Source organism: Xiphophorus maculatus, chromosome 2 (genome assembly GCF_002775205.1).
Source record: "Xiphophorus maculatus strain JP 163 A chromosome 2, X_maculatus-5.0-male, whole genome shotgun sequence".
In the NCBI taxonomy this organism is placed as follows: Eukaryota; Metazoa; Chordata; class Actinopteri; order Cyprinodontiformes; family Poeciliidae; genus Xiphophorus; species Xiphophorus maculatus.
In genome coordinates, this window is record NC_036444.1 from 963,164 (window position 1) to 984,997 (window position 21,834).

Genomic DNA, 21,834 nt, shown 5'->3' on the forward strand with positions numbered 1-21,834 from the left:
ACGCAGGCATATTTACAATAAATGCTGATTAATGAATGTAACCTGTTGACAGGTGAATATGATGTTTAGTGTAACAGAAATGTGTTTAAATTAGAGGAAACGTTAGGAAACCTTCCTGCCCTCATGACGTTTCCTCCATGAATCCATCCGGAATAAAAGTTCTCGTTAAAATTGTTTCAAAATATAAAAATATATAAAACTCTGATGTGCTTTAACAGGAAATACAACTTGTAGTAATCAAAAGGAACGATACGACCTGAACCTGTGAAATCTAGAAATGAAACATTTGTATTTATTTTGACCTTTTCCTGACATTATGAGCGTCAGGAGGAACTTTGTGACAACATAATGAGCAGTAAGAGAAGAAGACATGGTTTATCTGAGTAATGAAATTTGTATTAAAGTTTCTGCGTTGCTTAACGGATCCTGATCGTCTGAAGAGACGTTAGGAGGATTCAGTTCTGCTTTTGCTCTTCGTCTCGTCCGACTACAGCAGGATGATAGACGGGAGGAGAGTGACTTCACTGATCAAACATTGTTTCATTTCTGTGTCAAGGATTATGGAGATTTAAACAGATCCTGTTCAGAAGCTTACATACTCTCAGAGGAGGAAACATAACCCAGTTTAGCTTTGATATAAATCCCTGGGAGGAAGAAAAACTGAAAACGTAAAATGTTTTTCTGTGTGAGTTTTATTTTATCTGAGCTGCTGTGAAGATCCACAGATGAGCAGCGGAGATTCAGTGATTCATTAAACGACCCTGGAGGAAAGAACTGCAGTCTGGGCAGGAAGTTGGATCTGCGGCGCCGACATGTTGGATCTGCGGCGCCGCCATGTTGGATCTGCGGCGCGCCATGTTGGATCTGCGGCGCGCCATGTTGGATCTGCGGCGCCGCCATGTTGGATCTGCGGCGCCGCCATGTTGGATCTGCAGCGCGCCATGTTGGATCTGCGGCGCGCCATGTTGGATCTGCGGCGCCGCCATGTTGGAGGCTGGGTTTATGTTCTGCTGGAAAAAATTAAAATACTGTTTCTGATTTTGCTTTTATGCCACAGGTTGATCCTGGGATGGTGGCGCTATGATGGCATTTCTGCTGGTTCTGATCCGGTTCAGATTCAGAACCAACCAGTAAATATTACTGCAAGTACATATATTTAAACAACACAGGAAATGAAGACATGAGACTCAGTCAGTCAAAGTTTAAAAGTTGTTTCTGTTTCTGGTTCATCGTTTTTTCTGGAAGGACAGTTTTAATGCGTAACCATGGCAACAAGGTAGCTTTGTATCCCCACATCTCAAATAGAGCGTGACTTTTGACCCCAAATCCTCTTTAAATTTGTTGCAAGGCTGACTGCTACTGGAGATCCTTCCTGTCTGCAGCAGGACGATTCAAAAAATGTCATTTAAAAAATCAAGTTTTTCTGAATTAAAGAAATTTTAAATTAGTTTTACTGCCATCAGGTTGCTTTGATGATCTGAAACGTTTCAGATTTTGATAAAAGCAGAACAGATCAAGGTTTTCTGAGGGAGAGAAACTAACCGATCACACTGAGTGTTTTCCAGGTTGTACTAATTAAAAAAAACTCTATCAGCAGGGGTCAGTGAACGCATCATCACATCGATCCTTTAACAATCGGCTGATGTGGAGAAACTGTAGCAGTGCAGCTGCAGGCCAGTGCAAATCTTAATGTTTGTTCACCAAATTCATGTTTCCAGGTGAAATCTGGCAGCGGAGATAAATCCGTTTTAATGAATAATGTCTCATTGATTCTCTGCCTGGAAGCCAAACTTTCCCCTGTGGGAAATCTGAGCCCCTCCACCTGAAACGACCCGTGTAAAAACATGGCGGTTCAGGTGTTTCCACGTTCTGAGAGATTATCTGAAACCTGAGTCTATTTATAACGGGGCGGCTCTCAGAGAGCCCAGCTTGCCGCTGCTATTTTTGGCCGTTGTGAAGCTGAATATTGATGAGTCGGATTGTCAGCATGAGGAGAATCAATCCGGGTGAAGAATGGGAGAGTCTGGGCGGCCGTGGACGGATTGTCGTGCCGCTCGGCGCCGGCGGATGTGAGGAGCCTTCCTGAGCGCCGGCCCGGCTGCATCTGCATTCGGCGCCAGCCGCGCAGCAGATGCTGACGGACCCGAAGAGCCGAGAGTCAAACAGGAGCCTGAGAAACACAGCGTTTCAGGTCAGCAGCTGCTGGGTGCTGGGCCGTCATGGAGACTTTAACCGATCCACCCACAGCATCAGCCGGGTTTGGCTGGACCCGGTTCTGAAGAAAACAGGGCCAGAATCAGAGCTCCCCGCCCACAGGCATCTCCGGCCCGGTACCGCGGGTTCTGACAGGATTTCTATCCATTTAAAGGAAACCCGATCTACTGAATTCACTTCAGTGTGTTTCTGTTCTTCCATCTGATTCTCTGCAGCGTCTAAAAACAAAAACATCAGAACTTCATCAGAACTTCATGTGGTGTCTCAAAAACGAATCGTTTCACAAACCTCACATCTGGGGCGGCGCTAAGGGCGGCCCCGTTGCCATAGCAACCCCAGTCCAGGCTAGCCCCATTACCATAGCAACTCAAGCTCCACTTTTATTACTGAGCCGGAAAACCAGCAGCAGATTAGCTCAGCTGGTTTTCTGGCTGGATGCGCTGTACAATGGCTGCTGGAAAAAACACTCTCCGCCCAGAAACCGCCGAGGCAGAAAACACAAGATCAGAAAAAAATCTACCGACCGGCAGATTCTTTTTTCGTGACGTGGGAAAATGTGAAAAATACTTTTTAAATCAATATTAAGGAGTTGGTGAATTACGATCCTAGAAATAAGAATTAAGATCCTAGATCTTGCTGGAGAGTTTTGTCTTATTTCAAGTCTGCTAAAATATTTGCTCTAGAAACTAAAACAAAAACACAGACGGTTCGGAACCGGATAATAACAGCCTAGATGGTTATGATTGATTGATTATTAGATGACCCAGACTGATTGGTCAGAGGACTTCCTGTGCTGCTCTCACTGGTTGGTGGGTTTGCAGAGGAACAGGCGGCTGCATTAATCTGCATGAGTCTCGTTAAAAATTCACTCATCAGCTCCACCTTTTCTCTGGATTCCCTTTGGAGTCGTTCAAATCGCTCGTAATCAACTGTGCTGACATTTTCCAGCAATTATAAGCAAGCTGTCCCCGTTTCAGCCGGCGCCGGTGTCGGATCAGTCCGCCTGGCCCAGAGCGCCACGGAGACAACAAACCGTCCCCTGAGAGACGGAGACATTTCAGATGACAAAAGACTGGATGATTAATATTTACTATGGAGAAGCTGTAATTATTTCCAAAGAAGTTGCTGAAGGTTTGGCTTCCTGTCATTCTTTCCTGATGAAAATTCCTCAAAGGAACAACGATGTCGTGTTTTTCCAGTTAGAGCAGATGAAATGTTCAGCAGGTGAAATGATCTTTAGCAGCATTTAGAGAATTTCCAGGGAAGAACCAGAGATCAGTGGATCTGTAGTAAACATGGATCTACTGGGAAAGCGGCAGGATTGGAAATAAATTATTCTACTGTTTTTATTTGATGTGCAGCTCAGGATGCAGGCTAAGTCGTGTTTGCTGTTCCTTTAATATAAATGATATCTGAGCAGGTTTTGCTGCCTGTCGCTTTTACTGCTTCAAAGAAAATAATAAAAACCAACAGATTTACTGGATCATCTGTTAATGAGCTGCTTCTGGCTGCTGCAGCTTCATGCAGCTCAGGAGAAAACTGCAGCCAGAGCCCAGCCGCTGCTCTCAGAAACTTTCATAAATAGAGTTTGTGAAAATGTTCCTGGTGAGTTTCAGGCTGATTCAACAGGGCGGTATCCTCACGAGGGGCGGCCACGACTTCAGACTGGTGTGATTTTTTCAGGAGCTGATTGTTGATCAATTCTCTTTACCAATACATGATTAGGACGAGACTCAAGATGCAGAAACTGTCTTGTGACTGGAAAATCATCTGAAAATGAGCCAGAAATCACAACGTGTTTAGACATTCTGACAAAAATGGATGAAATAATTTCTGCTGCGGTGATGAATCTGTCCTGGAGCTGGAGAAACGCTTCTCCATCAGCTTTCATTTAGTTTGATTGTTTTCTGCTCTGTAGTGTCACTGAAATCTTTGCTTGTAGTTCTTTTATTTTATTCCTTGTTCCTTCTCATTTTTATTTTTTTCGTCTTTTTTTTTAGTACTGACTGTTTTTAAGCTGTTTTATAAGTTAAATTGGCTCAGTTAGAAGTTTTTCCTCCGTTTCCGCAGGCCCAGGTGGTTCCCAGTATTTTCTGCTAAATTTCTTTTCATCCATTCAGAAAATCTGCTTTTGATTAAAAAAACAGTCAAAATAAATCAGCTTGTCTCACTGCTCAGCTGCTTTCTCACCATTTTCAATTGTGATTCAGGTAAACTGCAGGAGTCCACATTATTACATTATTTATATAATTTACATTTTTTACTATATTATTTTGTGGTTTTAGGACAGTTGTGTCTGATGAGATGTTTCATTTTTCCTCTACTGAGATTGTTGGATGTTAGGAAACTATTAATCCTCATTGGATAAAAAAATTAGGATTATTACTGAAACATTATTTTAATATTATTAGACATTTTGTCGCTGAGGGAAAAAGTCAAATTTGAATATTTCCTTTATTTAACCAGGTACATAAAGGAATATTTGGATGAAATGTTGGCTGCAGCTCGGTGGGTGAAGCTCTGAGTCTTTCTGGTCTGGTTTGTTCTGCTGGTTGTAAACTCTATACTTTTGACCTGAAGGGTTAAAAACAAAGAAAATTATCACTTATATTGAGTCAAACTTGCACTTCAGTTTGTTGATGTGTGTTTGTGTCGGCGGTAGTTTCCTCTGAAGTCATTCAGACGTTTCAGCCTTTCATTAAAGAGCTCTGATAGGTTGGAGACGATGGAGGAGCCGAAGCTCCACCTGAATTAATGCTTTCATAAAAACAGGAATTATAAAAAATAGATAAGTCACGAATCCCTGGAATGCTGAGCATAAACTTCATTTTTAACTAGACGGTCATTTTTTAGCGTATGCTGGAATATCAAATATTTATCCACACAGTGTGAAACGTCTGCACACCCCATAGCAACATGGCTCCTCAGGATGATGTCATCGGTTGTCAGGCGGATTTCTGCAGAAAAATCCAGCAGATGTTTCTGGTTCCAGCTGAGTCGATCAGAAAACTTGAGGGAGAATCGAACCGGTTCTGAGGCTCTGTAGGAACACGGCCGCGCTCGGCCCGGTTTGTTCTGGACCCGGTTTGTTCTGGACCCGGTTTGTTCTGGACCCAGTAGAGGAGAGAGAAACCCGCTGAGATTGAGTCTGGATGCTGTAAGTCACTCTCCTGTAGATCAGAGAAACAATCGGAGAATCCTTCCACCAAACTTTCTGCAGCTTTTCTTCTTTTTCTAACTTAATTTCAAAATGATGAGGATTGGTAAAGGCTGATTTAAAGGGCCAGCAGCGTCTCTGAGTCGCTGCTGTTCCCTTATAAACAACTGGAACTAAAACATTTAGGTCTCATTTTTAATTATGACCCAAAATAATTCCTCAGAAAGAAACATAACATCAGATAAAAATGTTTGGTAATTAAAAAATGACCTGCTGAGGTTCTGGAGGTCCAGTCGATGTCCAGCTGGTCTTCATCATTGGTTCTGGTGCCGCTCGTCACAGATCCTCCATGAGGTGGGACCAGTCTGGCCAGTTTAACCAGTTTAACCTTTTAACCTGTAACTTTCTGTCGGGGTTCTTCAGTCGCTCCAGGACTAGAAGTGATTATTTATTGATTATTGGTGTAAATATGACACCACCTGACCTCGTTCAGCAGTAAATAACCGGTCTGAGCGATCACACCAGGCAGCTCACATGAAGTGAGCAGAGAAGAAGTGATTAATTAGTCCTAATTGGTGGAAGACGAGGCGCGTTTGGAGCCGGCGGCCACGCGGGGCGGCGCCGCCACCTTTCGCTCCCCAGCCAACGCCACCCGGTTTGATCTCTGCTAATGTAATTAACACTTTAACAGGAACACCTGGGCTCTTCACTGGAGGAGCCGACTGGTGAGTGTGTGTAGTCATCCACACACACTCCTCCCAGATGGGCTGTGATGGCTCTGATGGCGGCAAACAGACCGATGATCGCTCTTAACTTAGACGACCGCCGCGCTGTCACACCTGGACCGGATCCGTGTTCCTCCCGGAGTGGATCCGTGTTCCTCCCGGACCGGATTCTTGTTCCTCCCGGAGCGGATCCTTGTTCCTCCCGGAGCGGATCCTTGTTCCTCCCGGACCGGATCCTTGTTCCTCCCGGACCGGATCCGTGTTCCGCCCGGAGCGGATCCGTGTTCCGCCCGGACCGGATCCGTGTTCCGCCCGGAGCGGATCCGTGTTCCTCCCGGACCGGATCCGTGTTCCGCCCGGACCGGATCCGTGTTCCGCCCGGAGCGGATCCGTGTTCCTCCCGGACCGGATCCGGCTGCAGTAAGGATCGGCTTCAGCCCTAATAACGTCGAACTGCTGGGTAAATGGTGCGATTAGAGCGCGGCGTGATGGATGCTGATTGGATTAGGCCGGGCCGCTGCTTCCTGCTGGAGCCCGCCGCAGCCTTGACCCCAACCTTGACCCCAATTACCCTCAGACTCATCAGAGGGACACCGGTGCTGCAGCAGCTTCATCCCTCCACTAATTGGTCATGATGAGGTAAGATAAATATGATCATCGCTGCAAAGCATGACCCCCACCTTGGAGCAGGAAGGTAATGAGGTGAACTGAAGAGTCTAGTCAAAGAGTAGCTGCTGTTATCATCATTTCATTTCATTTCTACACTTTTAACTCGGCTTAAACTTCTTTCTACTTTATTTAGAGGATATTTTTCCCTCTGATAGTCCAGTAGACCCAGTTCTACTGGAACCAAATCTTCTCCAGCTGCTGTGGTTCTGAGCCAAACCAACCTGTTCCCCTCCTGTCCTGTGGGGGCGCTGCACCAAGAACCACTGAAGGAAACGACACAAAAACCTCTGAAGACGCTGAGAGCAACTTCCTTCTTCACCAGATGGAAACAAGATGGAGGCAGTTGTTCAACCTCCATTTCGTAACAACGCAGGAGATCGTGACGTCGCCATGGAGACGGTTCCTGAACGTACGCATGGCAGGAAGCAGCACAACAAAAAGGAAACTTCAAAAATGAAAGAGAGACTCAACTGACCTCGTCTTCGCTGAAGGAAAACTTTTTCACTCATTTTGGTTTCTACTGAATTCCCAGGAAGACGGAGCTGAATGTGAACTTCAACGGGTTCAAAGGTCACAAAACAACATCAGGAACAGTGGGCGGAGCCAATAAAACAGTGGGCTGGGCAAAAACACTGGTGGGTGGAGCCGATGAACTGGTGGGTGGAGCCAGTCTGTTGCAGAGCCAATGAGCTTCGGCGTTCCCTCCAGGCTGGCTGTGATTGGTCAGAAGTTTGACGTGTTTTAGGCAGAAATGTTGATATTTCTCTTGGTCACTATCTGGCTTTTCTATCTGCAGGCGACATGAATGTGAAACATTTATCTTTCTGACTGCGACTCTTCAAATGCTCCAGAAAAATCTAATGAATTGAAGTTTAAATTTAAGATGTGAGATTTTACATTTATTTTTTTGTGTTTTCCTCATTTTTCTCTCCATGTTTATTCTGGCTTTAATTTTTACTAGGATTTATGAGATAAACATATTCGCTCTGTTCAGCTGCTCTCTTGGCGGTGAAGGTCTGGAGCGGCGCAGGACTGCAGCTAACAGCTGAAACAAACACGATGCTTCATGGCTGCTAAAGGTCAGAGTGGACGGTTGGAGGAAATCTGGACGCTGCTCAGCCAAAACAAAGTGATCAAAACAAGAATAATTGAAAATCCTGCAGATTTAGCTGGAATGCTGTTGGGCATAAAGGTCAAAACCTTTTGAGGTAAAACTCCAGTAACTGATGTCAGTGCTGTCCTGCTGCACTGTAATATTTTCTCCTATTAAAATACCTGGACACCGTCTCCTTTCTCTGGAGAACATGTGTGATGTTTTTAATGTCTAGTCAAAGTAAAGCAGCGTCTTGCCCTCTGATTGTTGTCTCTGTCACCAAAGATTAACTGTCAGATTTCTGAAACGTTTCTTTTGACTTGTAACCAAACATCTGCTGTTCTCTGAGGTCAAAACAAATCCCACAGTAATTAACTTCTGAGGCGGCGGCCATGTTAACGCGGCGGCCATGTTAACCCGATGGCGTCTCACTGGACAGGTCAGACCCGAGTCACATTTCAGATCGGAACTGTCAAGTCAAAGTAAAGAGCTGCTGTAGAAATGTAAAAAGAAACCATTCTGTCATGGCTTTGCTTTTTCTCCAGATTGTTTATTTTTGTAGATAATTTTTCTATATCATATAGTGGACGACATTTAGCTGCTCATTTTATTTAGAGATCTGTAAAATTCACCCTAAAGCCGCCAATCAATCAATCAATCAATCAATCAATCAGTCAGTCAGTCAAACCTGATTAAACGTGTTTCCACTGCTGCTAACTACTGTAGGTGCGAGGAGCGGCCATGTTGAGATTCTCTTCTGAATCCACCATCAGAAACGCGACACAATCCTGAGAAACAGTTTATTTTTTATTCACACATTTAAAGAAATATTACAAGCCAAGTGATCAACAAGGCCTATCAAAGCAGAGAGGGGAGCTAACGCTAAGCTCCAGCTTCTCTGCAGAAATGAAACTCATGGTTAGACTATTTCTGTCTTCAGTGGTTTTCTAATCCCAGTTAATCCCGTGTTGGGATATTAGCTGGCATCAGAATAAATTAAATATCATCCCAACATCACTTTTATTTCTGCTTTCTAATAACCGATGAAATTTGAGTTTTTTTTACCAGCCTGTCGCTGTCCTGTTTACTAAATGAGAGAAATATTCTAGAAACAGAATCTTTGTTAAAAAGTGAGCAGAACCCATTTGATTTGATCCTAAAGGAGATAAATATGAAATCTGATCTACATTTAACGCAACATTTTGATTCTCTACATTAAATATTTGATGATTTTCAGGTTGCTGATCATTTCCCCTCTGAAACATTTCAGATCTTTGCAGGTTTAAACATTTCATGTCCAATATGAAATGTTTCTGTCTGCTTCAGGACTAAATCAGATGTTTTTTTATCTGCTTTAATAATTAGAATTAAAGTATTTTTCCATTTTCTAATCATAATCTGCAGGTCACTTTTTAATCTGTCATATTTTCTGGATTAATTGGTCCACAATAAAAATAATATAAACCAGAGCAACATTTTCAGATAACAACACATAACTATATTCAATTATTTTTAGATTACTGTTTTTTATGTCCATTGATCTCCTTTAATTCATAAAAATACTTTACTAATATCAAAATCACACGGATGTGTGGTAGTTTAAGCTCTGAATCAGCTTCAGTCAGGCAAGGAGGAGAATGTGAAATAATCTGATTAAACTTGTTTCTTTGTTTTATTTTTGTGACATTTATTATGCTAAAAACGTTGGAAACAAACCGTGATCTGGAAGAAGTTTATTGATAAAAACATTTGCTGCCCGTCGTCCTTCATGGAGTTGATCTCCAGAGGTGATGAAGGTCACTTATTAGTCCTGATATTGCAGATAAAAAACACACTGACCTCCCTGCATGGAGACAGAATCACTGGAGACGATTTTCCTTCCATTGTTTTGTGAACGAAGCCTTGAGTTTAAGCAAAATGTTTCCAGAAGTGACAGCCAGGATGCCTAGCTCTACATTTTATACTTGAGCTCAGAAAATGGATCTAATCCCTAAATATGATCTTTGACCCAAAAACTGATGTACGAGCAAACGTCATGACCGACATGACTTCACTTCGTTCTTTCGTTTGTTCATTCATTCATTCGTTTGTCTGTTCTTTCATTCGTTCCCTGAACGGCTTTGAAACTTTCATCCCTGTAACATGGAAGCTGCTAGCTAGCGCTAACCCAGAGCGACGGTTCCTCTGGGCGTTCTGTGTGTGTTAAGGTGCTAATGAGATTATATTCCTGCCCAGAAATGTGTGTGTGGGGGTGTAGGCGTGTGTGGGCGTGTTTGTGTGTGTGAAATTTGCTCGTGTTTGAGAGCTGCCAGTTTGGAGACCATGTCTACTTTCAGCTGGATATTCTCTGTAATCCCAGGAGAGTCTCAGTGATGCTGCCAGCGTGTCATTTATGTGCAGCTATTAAATCTGCAGGAGGTGGTTATGGATGGAAGCCAAGAATCTCCTTTATAATTTCCATCATGGCTGCTAACAGCTGTGAGAGAAACAGAAACACTTCCTGTATTTTCTATCAAACTTCAGAGACAGAAAATATGTGAATTTAGTGGAAGGACGAAGCAAACGGAGAGGAACTGCTCTGAACTGACTGCAGCTCAGCCTGGAAACAGGAAGCAGGAGAGAACCCAATCTGGCAGCGCTTTGAGCTTCAGCCGGGGGAAACGGGGAGTTGTTTCAGATGAATGAATGTTGAATCGCTCTGTATTTTGTAGAGACTCTTTCCAGCTGGATTATTTGAGCTATTCATCTTGTTCTCTGCAGAGAGGAGCTGAAATCACTGCAGCCAGACTCTTGAACTCGACTCGTTCGTCTTTCCAACGGAACATGAAGTGAGCGCTTAGATCCTTTGTTTCCATGCGGCGGGCGCTCTCTGATCCCAACACAATGGCTAATTAATTTTCTTCTTCTTCTTTAATTTTATTTTTACCGCCACGGCTCCAAGTCTCAGATAATAAATAGCAAAGAAATGGGTTTTGATTAGACCATTTGATGCAACTTGATTTCATCTTAACAACTGAAAGGATTGTTCATTAGCTTTAAGTTTTTGTTCGACTGTTTAAGAAGAAACCATCAAATTACATAAAATACCAGAAACTTTACTGATGAGTGACCTTTTTATGTGAGAGGAAGAAAACCGTCAGAAATACAACAATGCTGCATGGTGGTGGGTGTGTGTGTGTGTGTGTGTGTTGTGTGGGTGTGTGTGTGTGGGTGTGTGGGTGTGTGTGTGCGTGTGTGTGTGTGGGTGTGCGTGTGTGTGGGTGTGTGTGTGGGTGTGTGTGTGTGTGTGTGTGTGTGATGTGTTTAGACAGAGTGCAGCTGGTGATGAATACCTGAACCAGAAAAACAGCGTAATCGAGGCATGAACGGCGTCTGGATGAAGAGAAAATGTTTGCCTCGTCGTTCTGAACATCTGGCGGCTGCAGAAACTCGACCCGTTCTGAGTCGCGTTGCAGACGTGATGCAGTCATGATGCAGTTGTGATGCAGGCGTGATGCAGTTTAATGCATCTGCAGCAGCAACAGGAAACTGAACAGACTGTTAGGTATGTCACTTCCTGAGTTTTACCTCTCAGCTTATTTAAATATGTAATCAGCCACACTGTGTCATTGACATTTTACTGTAAAGTATTCTGAGATAAAAAGCCTTGTGCGGAGCTTAAACTTCATGCTGCTGATCAGATCATTTATTGTAAATTTTAGCGTATTTTTATAGCTTCTCTTTCCAGTCCCAATTTATCAAACCTTCTATTTAGTTGTGGGTTTGATTCCAGGTCTGTGTTTCCTGCTGTTGCCCCAGTTTTAATGCACTTCTGAAATTCCTGGAACATTCGGTGTTAGAGCAGAAACTCACCAGGGAGGAGGACAGAGCGCCGGGGTCAAAGGTCAAGGCATGGCCCAGTTTTTCGTCTGCTGGAACCGATTCCTCAGGGATGATTTTGGACTCAGCGACTCAGAGGAGAGCAGGCTATAAATAGTTTACAATATGAGATAAAATATCTTTATTTCAAATATCATTTGTGTTTTAAGGCCTTTAGATGTTCGATCAGCTCTGATGCTTTAGATGCTTCATCTAATTTTAGCTTCATTTGGAACTTAATGCAGCTGTTGGGTTTATTCATGATTTGATTTATTTTTTAATGCAGCTGTTGGGTTGAACATTATAGCATATAGAATATTATTATTTTTCTGTCTAACAAAAAATAAGTTAAAAGTAAAGTAAATAATTTCCCAGCGGGGTTGAATAAAGTAATTCTATAAAATGTTTATAATAAATGTGAAAAGTTTTACCAGCCGTCTTTTTGCTCATGAGCTTTAAGATTAATATTTATTCCACAGGTGTGTCTGTGGATGAGAAGCAGCTAGAAAACGGTTTATTGTCATGACCTTTAGTCGAGTTGAACGCAGTTAAATAGTAAAAATGTGGGAAGTTGAGAAGTTTTTCTTTGTTTCAGAAACATCTCAGCTCAGACGTTATTTTGTTCTGATGTGTTGGAAGCGTCAGCAGAGAAACGGTCAGCGGCTGCAGGTTTGCTTCAGATGTAGATTATAGATTAAAAAAGCATCAAAATGAGGGATTCTGAGAAAATAAATGTTTGAATGTCCAGAGATTTTCTCTCTGCACAACATGCATGAGGATCAACACAAACACCAAACTGTGTTTTACATCTTTAACTCAATCAGTGCTTTTCTCTGAGTTCTCTGTAAAGATCAGACATTTTCTGATTAGGAGGACGAATTTAGAAACAGACGACAGGAGAGTCAGGAGAAACCCAACAGAACCAGAACCAGAACCAGAACACTCCGATTGTCCGGCCTGATACCCAAACTCTCCTCGCCTCTTTCTGCTCTAAATATAAAGTTGTATTCTAAACATGTGGAAAGAAACAAAGAGCACAACTTCAGAGTGAAATGAAACAGGATTGGGTTTATTCCTGGCATTAGCTAACAAGCAGCAGCGGTAACCATGGCGACAGTATTGGTAGACTCATCTCATCTTTGTGGTGTGGTGGATCAGCATCCTGCTGTCAGAGGTGATGTGATGACAGACGGAGTTAAATCTGAACAATCCTGGAGGAAACTTCATATTTTTAACCCTTTGATATTTATATATATTTAAGTTTCAGCATTTCTTTGATGTTTATTTATTTTCTTAAATCTTTATTTGTTCTTTCTTATTTGTTTGGTTTCTTAGTTTTCTCTCTGCTTTATTTGTGCATTTACTTTGGATCAGTGCTTCCCTTTCTGTTTGTTATTAATATTTCATAAATCCATGGTGTTTTCTCCCTCCATGCCGCCAGCAGCAGCTGTTCCTCTCACCTGATTTCTCACCTGTAGCTCTTCCATCTCCTCCTCTTCCTGTCTCTCCTGGTTTTTTGTTTCTTCACTGCTGTTTTTCCACTCAGATTTTTGAAATCTTTTGTTGTCGTTTATTGATAAATTTATCATGATCGTTTCCAGACTCATATTTGTTTCTCCTCAGTTTGACGCTGTGCTCAGGAATCAGAGTAAATCTTGTGGTTTTTCTGCCTCCGTTTGTCCGACAGCAGCAGCTTATTAATGCTTTGAGTTTATATGCTTTATGAATTTCAGGGCTGCTGCTGTTTTTCAGATGAATGAGCTTTGACAGTGACTGATGGGAAACAAACCCAAATGTTTTACTTATCAGAACAAAACTTTTCCTGTTGGTTTTCTTATAGTACATATAATATTTCATTCGTTGAAACGAGTCGTCCAAGCATGTGAAGTTTTTCTTTGTTTCAGAAACATCTCAGCTCAGACGTTATTTTGTTCTGATGTGTTGGAAGCGTCAGCAGAGAAACGGTCAGCGGCTGCAGGTTTATCTCTTGCTATAACCCCTTATAGTCCATACATACATAGTCTTGTACATCTGTAAATAAATATTTATATCGCGTAGAGCACTTCTGGATAGATGCAAACTACATCTCGTTGCTTGTACTTGTGACGGTGCAATGACAATAAAGTTGAATTCTATTCTGTGTGATGCGAAGGAAGAAACGTGATTGGACGATGGACAAAGCCTGATTTAAGACCTTAAACATGCAGTTTATTGATATGAAGCGTCGATTTAAAGGTTTGAATTTTAACCAGAGAAAATCAGTGAGATGTAGAAATATAAAGAGATGAAGCATTAATGAATGAGTGTTGATTCTTCATGGAAGTTCTGGTGGATTTTTTCCTCAGGCTTTTAACGCCTGTCATCATTATAATGATGGTTTGGAAAAGGCCTGAAGAACAAAGGAGCCATCTGATTATAATCTGATTATAATATTGCACCTTTCCACAGAGCCGGTGTGTCTCTGCGGCGCCAGGCGGCCAGGCGGCTCGCTCTCCCCTCGGTTATCCACTGCAGCTTCCCTCCACTCCAACCAAACCGGGAAACTCGTCTTTTCTCTCTTCCAGGGAAGAAACGGACTGTTCCCATCCATCTTGTTGTTTAACTGCAGGCGGTTCACAATGAGCCATTTATTTAACGTACATTACATTTTTCTGCCCGTCTGTCTGTATGTTAGAGAAAAAACCTTCCTCTCCAAAAAGCAAAATATCTATGTAAAAAATGATCTGCTAGTTTGTGGGAGGAAGCAACAATAAGCAACATTTTCCACTCAAAGCCATTTTTGCTGCTAAATTATTGAATAACTAACTCAACTATAATGCTACATGCTTAGCATTGCAATGCTATTTTACGCTAGCCTAGCTTCGCTAACAGGCTAACTCATTTTAGCACAACTTGAACACAGCCACAGTCTTTTCCAATCAGATGGATGTGAAGCAGAAGTGAACCCAGAGAGAAGCTGCTGTTAGCGGATGTAGCGGTCCGACAGGTTTAGTCGTGTACCAGAAACACGGGAATACAAAGGTTCCAGCTCAGGATTTCTGCATATTAAAAACAATATGTTATCCGTCAAAATCTATAGAATTAATTGACTGAAATTAACAACAATGTCTGTGTAGTCAGATCCTGGGGGTCAGAGGTCACATCTTTTACATTTTACCTCCATTTCAACCAAACAAAATAAAACGTCTTTTTTCACTCTGTGGGAATAAAACTGATCTTTTTCATTGAATATCAGGTTCATAATTAACCACTTTCTTTAAATAAATGTTCTTACTTGCTGCTGTAGTTTTACTGTATAGTTATAAAAAATGTTTAATGAAATTTCTGCCAGCCAAACGTTGAATTTATTTTCTGTTTGTCAGGAATTTCTCCTTAAATGAGTTTTGCTGATTATTTGGTTTTTCAACATTTTTCCCTGTCAGATTGTGCTGCTGCCATTAGGAGATCAATTTAATTGAAGGATTCTTAGACTTCCTACCCAGAGGTCCCTATAAGGAGGAGTTTTCTGTTAAAATATTAAAAAGAGTTATTTCCACCAACCGTGATGGCGCAGCTGCTAACAGGTTCAGTCAGGCGTTTTCTGACAAATCCTCACGTCTGAAGGAAGGATCTCTATCAGAATCTGCCAGAAGTTTTCAATACCTGGAGGAAAAATTCCCGGTTGCCTCCCGCCCGCTCTGCAGCGGATCGCAGCCTCCTTCCAGGCCAGGCGGTGCCGGAGACTTTATAATTGAGTTGAGACTTTGGAAACGCTCATTAAGACGTTGTCAGTCGCTGGAGGAGTCTGCGCTCCATGTGTTGAGACAGCAGAGAGACCGCAGCTCTCCCAGAGCCTCGCCGCGCTGCAGCTGCAGGCCACAGCAACGCTCAGGTGTGTGTGTGTGTGTGTGTGTGTGTGTGTGTGTGTGTGTGTGTGTGTGTGTGTGTGTGTGTGTGTGTGTGTGTGTGTGTGTGTGTGTTCGAGCGCTGCAGAGCTGACACGTGTGCACTGGTGTGTGATTGTGTGCATGGAGTTAATAAACTCACAGGTCTGTGGAGCACCATCTGCTAGCTGGAGTGTGTTGTTGGGCGCAGCAGGTGTGATGGAAACACCTGCTCACCGTCTTCCACTTCGTCTCTGCTTCACCGCTGGAGAGCAGCCAGAAGTCAACATTACTTTATTAAATGTTTATACAGCAGGATGGCACATTTTCATTTAAGTAGAATTTTAAAAGCACCTAGAATTTATAGTGAATTATAAAAATACATTCATTTTAGGCCATTTAAATTTTTTGATTGTTTTATTTTGTTTGATGTTAAACATTTAATTTATCATTATTTAATTAGTTTTCTTTTTTTCATTTTTAGGATCAACTTAAAGTTAAATCTTGTGCAATGAAACGATGGATGGATGGATGGATGGATGGATGGATGGATGGTGTAATCTATGATGTTGGATTTAATTTTATAATTATTTTTAAAAAAAATTAATATTCATCTTGATTTGTGTTTTTATCATGAATTATTTTTAGATAGTTTATTATTAATAATTTTGGATCATTTATAGTTTTTCTATATTAATTTTGTTTCTTTAAGTATCATTGATTTTTTTCATTGAATAAATGTTTATTTTTTAAGATCAATCTAAAGTTGAGCAGCGATTGGACGGAACTCTTCCTGTTTATCTTATAAAATAAATGAGTTCAGTGAATTCTCTCTGATGTTCAGTTCTCACTATTTATTCTCTAAGAATATTCTGATTTTTTCCCTTTTAGTAATTATTCTATTTTTAGTCTAAGTGGTGAAATATTAGATCAAACAGCATCAAATGTTTCAGTTTTTATTGATAATAAATCAGATTTTCTTTCATCTTCATCTGATAAAGTCTTTAAACTTCACTCCTGTATTTTCATCCCCTGATTATTAAATCCACAGCTGTCGGCCTTAGATGAAACTGTTCAGAGCAATAAGTTTGATAAACATGTCACTGATAAACACACACACACACCCACACACACACTCTCTCTCTCTCAGGATGACAGTCTCCTGGTCTCAGCTCTCAGCTGCTTATCAGTTCCATCAACAATAATCTGACTGACTGTCTGAGGAGCTGAGATACGAAGAGACGCTTCATATGAGTCACATCAGCTGTTAGGGTTACAGGAAGCCATACATATACACGTTTATATTTATATACGGATAAATCTAAGCTAACATTCATCATAATAGAGCCTACAGCTGGAATATTCCACATTTATTACCAACATCCTGAAATTGCAATGCTTTGAGAAACGCCGCGCCGCTTCTCCTCTGATGGATTCCATAAAGTAACGTCTGTAATTTATTTTCTCCTCTCTGTCTTTCATTGTGAGGAACATCAGCATCATTATTTCTTCATTTCTGTCTGTCAGGCTGTAGATTGTGATCGTGTGTGTGTGTGTGTGTGTGTGTGTGGGTGTGTGTGTGTGTGTGTGTGTGTGTGTGTGTTTGCTCTGGGAGCAGCAGACTGAGCATGTGGTCCAAGGTCAGTTTACAATCCAGCGGCGTTTCACCAGAGGAGAAGCGGCGCGGCGTTTCCTCAGAGGAGAAGCGGCGCGGCGTTTCACCAGAGGAGAAGCGGCGCGGCGTTTCCTCAGAGGAGAAGCGGCGCGGCGTTTCACCAGAGGAGAAGCGGCGCGGCGTTTCACCAGAGGCTTCCAGCCCACAAGCCCAGAATTCCCAGAAATCCCAGCATCATTTCTGGCTTCTCCGCTCTTATTTATTCACCGGAGTTAAAGTTTCTATTAGAAGTAAATTATGCAAACAAATTATTTTTGCTGCTCTGATCGTTATAAATCCCAAACCCTTTTAGAAGCTACAGTTCTCCAGTTTTATCATGGATCATGAATGCTGGCAGACCAGAAAATGGATTGAATATCTAATTTGCCTTTTTGCACTTCAGTCTCATCAATTCAGGGAAAACAGGATCCTACGCACACACACACACACACACACACACACACACACTAGATTATTTATTGTTACACCAGCCTCTTCCAAAATAATTCATAACCCTTTGAAATTTGACACATTTTGTCACGTTTCAAACTTTAAAGTATTTATTGGATTTGATGTGACGCATGAACACACAGCAGCACATAATTATGAAGTATAACAAAAATGATACAAGGTTTTTAAATGTTTTACAAATGAAAGTGTGAATTAAAGTGGCGTTTTTCCATCTTCAGGCCTTTTACTCTGAAACAGTGAATCATATCTGTCTCTGCTTTGGATGCTGCAGATCCAGGATTCAGATTAACCAACGCAGAGTCGACCAACCCTTTGTCTCATGGCAGAACATTTGGTGTTTTTGCTATGGATGGATGGATGACGGATGGATGAGAGATGGATGACAGACGGATGTACGGACCTTTTTGGTCCTCCAGTCTCGCTCTCGTTTCCATCCTTCTTCTTTCACTTGATTTCTGAGGAAATTGATTCTCAGACGTTGGAAATAATTTTGCCATTTTTTCAAGCAGATTAAATCCTTCACCTCCGTTTCTCCGCCGTTCTGATGAACCTTCCTGTGGTTCTGATTCTGTTCTTGGTTTGTTTTCAGTGTTTTTTCTTCTTTCTGCTCTTCATGTTTTTATTTAAACTAGGATCATAAATAATCCCACTGCTCTATGTAGAGACTAGTTAATGAAGATTGATATGAAACATTATGGATCCTTATGATGCTTCATCTTTGCACTGCAGTGTTTTTTTTCTTTCCTCCTTTTTAAACTTTGGCTCTCGGTGTTTTTCCTGCAGACTCTCCCAACTACGACGTATGAATTAGAGATCGTGGCCAAGGACATGGCAGGAAGTGAGGTGGGCCTCACAGGAACAGCGACGGCCACCATCACCATCACAGACAAGAACGACCACGCCCCGGAGTTCACCCATCCTCTGGTGAGGCGCTGAGCTGCTCTGCTGTCGGGGTCAACAAACTCTCTGCGTTTGTTCGTGGAAACATAAACGCAACATTTGTGTTGGTGTTTTTCTAATATTGATGATTCTGACTAATAATTCAGCTGCAGCAGCTTTTAGAAAAATCACATCATGAAAGCTGATTGAGCTGCTCTTCACATTCAGACTGGAGTTTATGGTGTAACAACAGAAACTCACTTTGTTTACTTCCTGGTCCATGCTTTGTCCCGCCCCAAGCATTTCTGTCCAATGGGAGCCAAGATGTGAGGTTTTGTTTACAAATTATAGTTGATTTGTAGAAAAGCCCAAGATGAAATCAAATCTGTTGGTCTGGACCAAACAAGTGAACTTCAGAGCTTTACTGAATTCACCCTATGATCTAGTTCATGATCTAGTTCTGACAGATCTGGATTTTTCTGGATCATTAAGCTTTTTTATGCTTTAAAAAATGATTCGCAATGAAAGAGAGATTTCTGTCTGTGTGATGTCATCACTTTGCTGCACTGACTGATGAACAAAAATGAATGTCTGCCTATCAACAAGTTACATCACAATATAGAAACCCGCTGGTGCTAGCTTAGCGCGTTAGCAAACCACTGCACATGAAAACGTGGTGACCAGGAACAGGAAGAGGCTTCGTTCCATTGAAACCTGTAGCTCTACGCTCACAGTTCAAACCAGACGTTTACATTCAGTTTCCAACTGTGAGTAAAATAAAACCACACATGGCTTTGGAAGCTTCTGATTGGCTGGCCACAGGCTCACCTGTGCACGTATTTTTGATTTCTGTCTGAAAATTCACCATTATTTAAGAATCACAGATTTTTATGCTCCTAATCTTAATCTGAATCAGCTGCATCATTTGGAGTTATTCTCCAATTATTTCCTGTTTTCAGATTCAAGCTGCTGGAAACATTTTGTTTTAAAATGGCTTCATGTTTAATAACAGAAACTTTATTTTTATTCCTGAAAAGAGTTAGAAAACATCCAAAGATTTCCTGACAGAAAGCTTTTAAATACAGAGGTATCACTCTGTTAAAAATCCTCCGACAGAAAAGAAGTGCAATAGAAACCAGAGACGACGGCATCTACCGTGAATTTACTCAGTCGACTTGGTAAAGATGACTGGAGTGGCCGCTGTGGGAACACTGTGGGAACACTGTGGGAACGTTGCAGGAACTCAATGGGAAAGTTGTGGGAATGCTGCGGGAACACTGAGAGAACGCTGAGGGAACGTTGTGGGACCGTTGTGGGAACGTTGAGAGAACGCTGAGGGAACGTTGTGGGAACGTTGAGAGAACGCTGAGGGAACGTTGAGAGAACACTGAGGGAACGTTGTGGGAACGTTGAGAGAACGCTGAGGGAACGTTGTGGGAACGTTGAGAGAACGCTGAGGGAACGTTGTGGGAACTCAATGGGAACGTTGTGGGAACGCTGCTGAAATGCTATGTTTGATGCGTAAAGTCCTGGAGGAGTGAAAGGACACGTTCACCTTTAAGCGTCGCTCTTGGTTGTTGCGGTCTGTGCTGGAGGTTTGGAGATCGGATCAGAACATGAGCAGAATCGAGGCGTGTTGAAGCAGGAATTGGACTAACGGTGTTTGTTGTTCTGGTTTGTTCAGTCAGCAGAAGCTAAAGGAAAAGGTGCAATGCTAACAAGCTAACTGATTCCCCCAGAGGCCTGTCTGGGATTATAACTCGTACAAAGTGGCAGCTATTGCCAGTTTGTGCTGCCTCATGTGAAATCTGTCCAAAGTTGCCCATTTTGCTGTTTTCTTCTTGTCCCTCTTAATCCCTTCGTTTTGGTGCTGGAGGTGAGGAAGGAATGAGGCCTGGTGGCCAGAGACCGCCTGCACCCAGAGGTGCAGCTGTAACTCTTGAGCTGTGTGTTTTTAATGGAAATGCCCACAGCTGTTGTCACGCTGTAAGACACATGGCAGTTTGGCCGGCCGCCCCTGCAGCCCTGCTGTGATGCATGGAGGTGTCAGGGGAGCTTGTAAGGAGCGCGGCAGCGATGTAAAATGTTCCAGCTCAGAGTGCAGCGTGTCCGTCTCTCATTCCTCACTGGGGATAGATCCGTTTAGCAGCGTGGAGGAATGGAGCTTTTATAAAACAAGAGGCTGAGGCCTTAAGCTCCCTGACCACCTTCAGCCGCCGTGGATCTTCTGATGACCGTCAGCATGCTGGAGGGGCCGGAGGTGATGCAGCGGCTGCAGCAGAGCTGCAGCATCTCATCACTCTGTTGAGCCTGGAAACCTTTTAAACAGAGAACCATTCACTGTCCAGCCATTTGATTCACAAACCATTTTTCTCTTCAACCGTTGAGAGAGAAAATGTATTTAAATTATTGTGTAAGTTTCCATACTGTATCAAATTCCATCAGTTTATATTTAAACAAATAAAATTCACCTAGGGAGCTGGGTGAATTTTTCACATTAAGTCAGTTTAGGAATCTGGCTTTTAATTAATTAAAAAATACAATAGAATAGAAACAGCCTTTATTATTCTGCCAAGGGAAATTCAGGAGTAACAGCAGCAACAGATATGCAGAGTTTTAACGCTCTTAAAGTAAGAAATAAGATTAATAAAAACGTTTTTCTGCCCGTCCAGCAGAACAGACTCCTTGTCATAATCTGCAGGTTTTTAAGGTTTTAGTTTCAGTTATTTTCTGTTTCATTTTCCGCTCCGGCCCATTTTGTTTCCCGGTTCGGTTACATCCTTACCTCCTTATCAGGCTGGGAAAACAGATCAGCTCTGTGTATCGTAACGTTACACAGAGTGTTGTATGCCAAGCTTTCAGAAATCTGTAATCGCTGCTGATTCCTGTTGAACTTTGCGTTTTCCTCCAGGTTTTCTGTGATTTTGTCCTCAGAGTGAATCAGAAAAGCAGTTGCTTGAATTTTGTTCCAGCTGATTCAGAGCCAGAACCCAGAAGTTTGAACTCCGGCACGTTTCCCCTTTAGGCGTCTCACCTTCTGTTATTTCATTCCTCCTTATCCACCAATATCCTGATTTCCACTTGGGTCTGGTCTGCGGCGCGGCTCCCGGCTCCCGGCTCCATTAATTCTGCAGCATGTCTGACGGGGCTTATATGCCGTTTGCCCCGGCTGCTCATAACTACGGCATGATGGACCTTATCGCTCCTGTCACTCAAACACCCTGGACTCTCACTCACTCCATTATTTTTGC

At 42.3% G+C, this 21,834-nt stretch overlaps 1 protein-coding gene across 4 annotated transcripts in view; it reads left to right on the forward strand.

The window, feature by feature from the left end:
• The window catches only part of cdh13 (cadherin 13), a 282,552-nt gene that overhangs the window by 190,277 nt on the left and 70,441 nt on the right, over window positions 1–21,834 (forward strand). For all 4 annotated transcript variants that reach the window (XR_002751861.1, XM_023325001.1, XM_023325020.1 and 1 more), the window contains one exon: window positions 18,488–18,628. Coding sequence is in view for 3 of the 4 variants with exons in the window: in XM_023325001.1 (XP_023180769.1) it covers window positions 18,488–18,628 (141 nt within the window). In the remaining variant the exon portion in view is untranslated. The remainder of the gene's footprint in view (window positions 1–18,487; window positions 18,629–21,834) is intronic.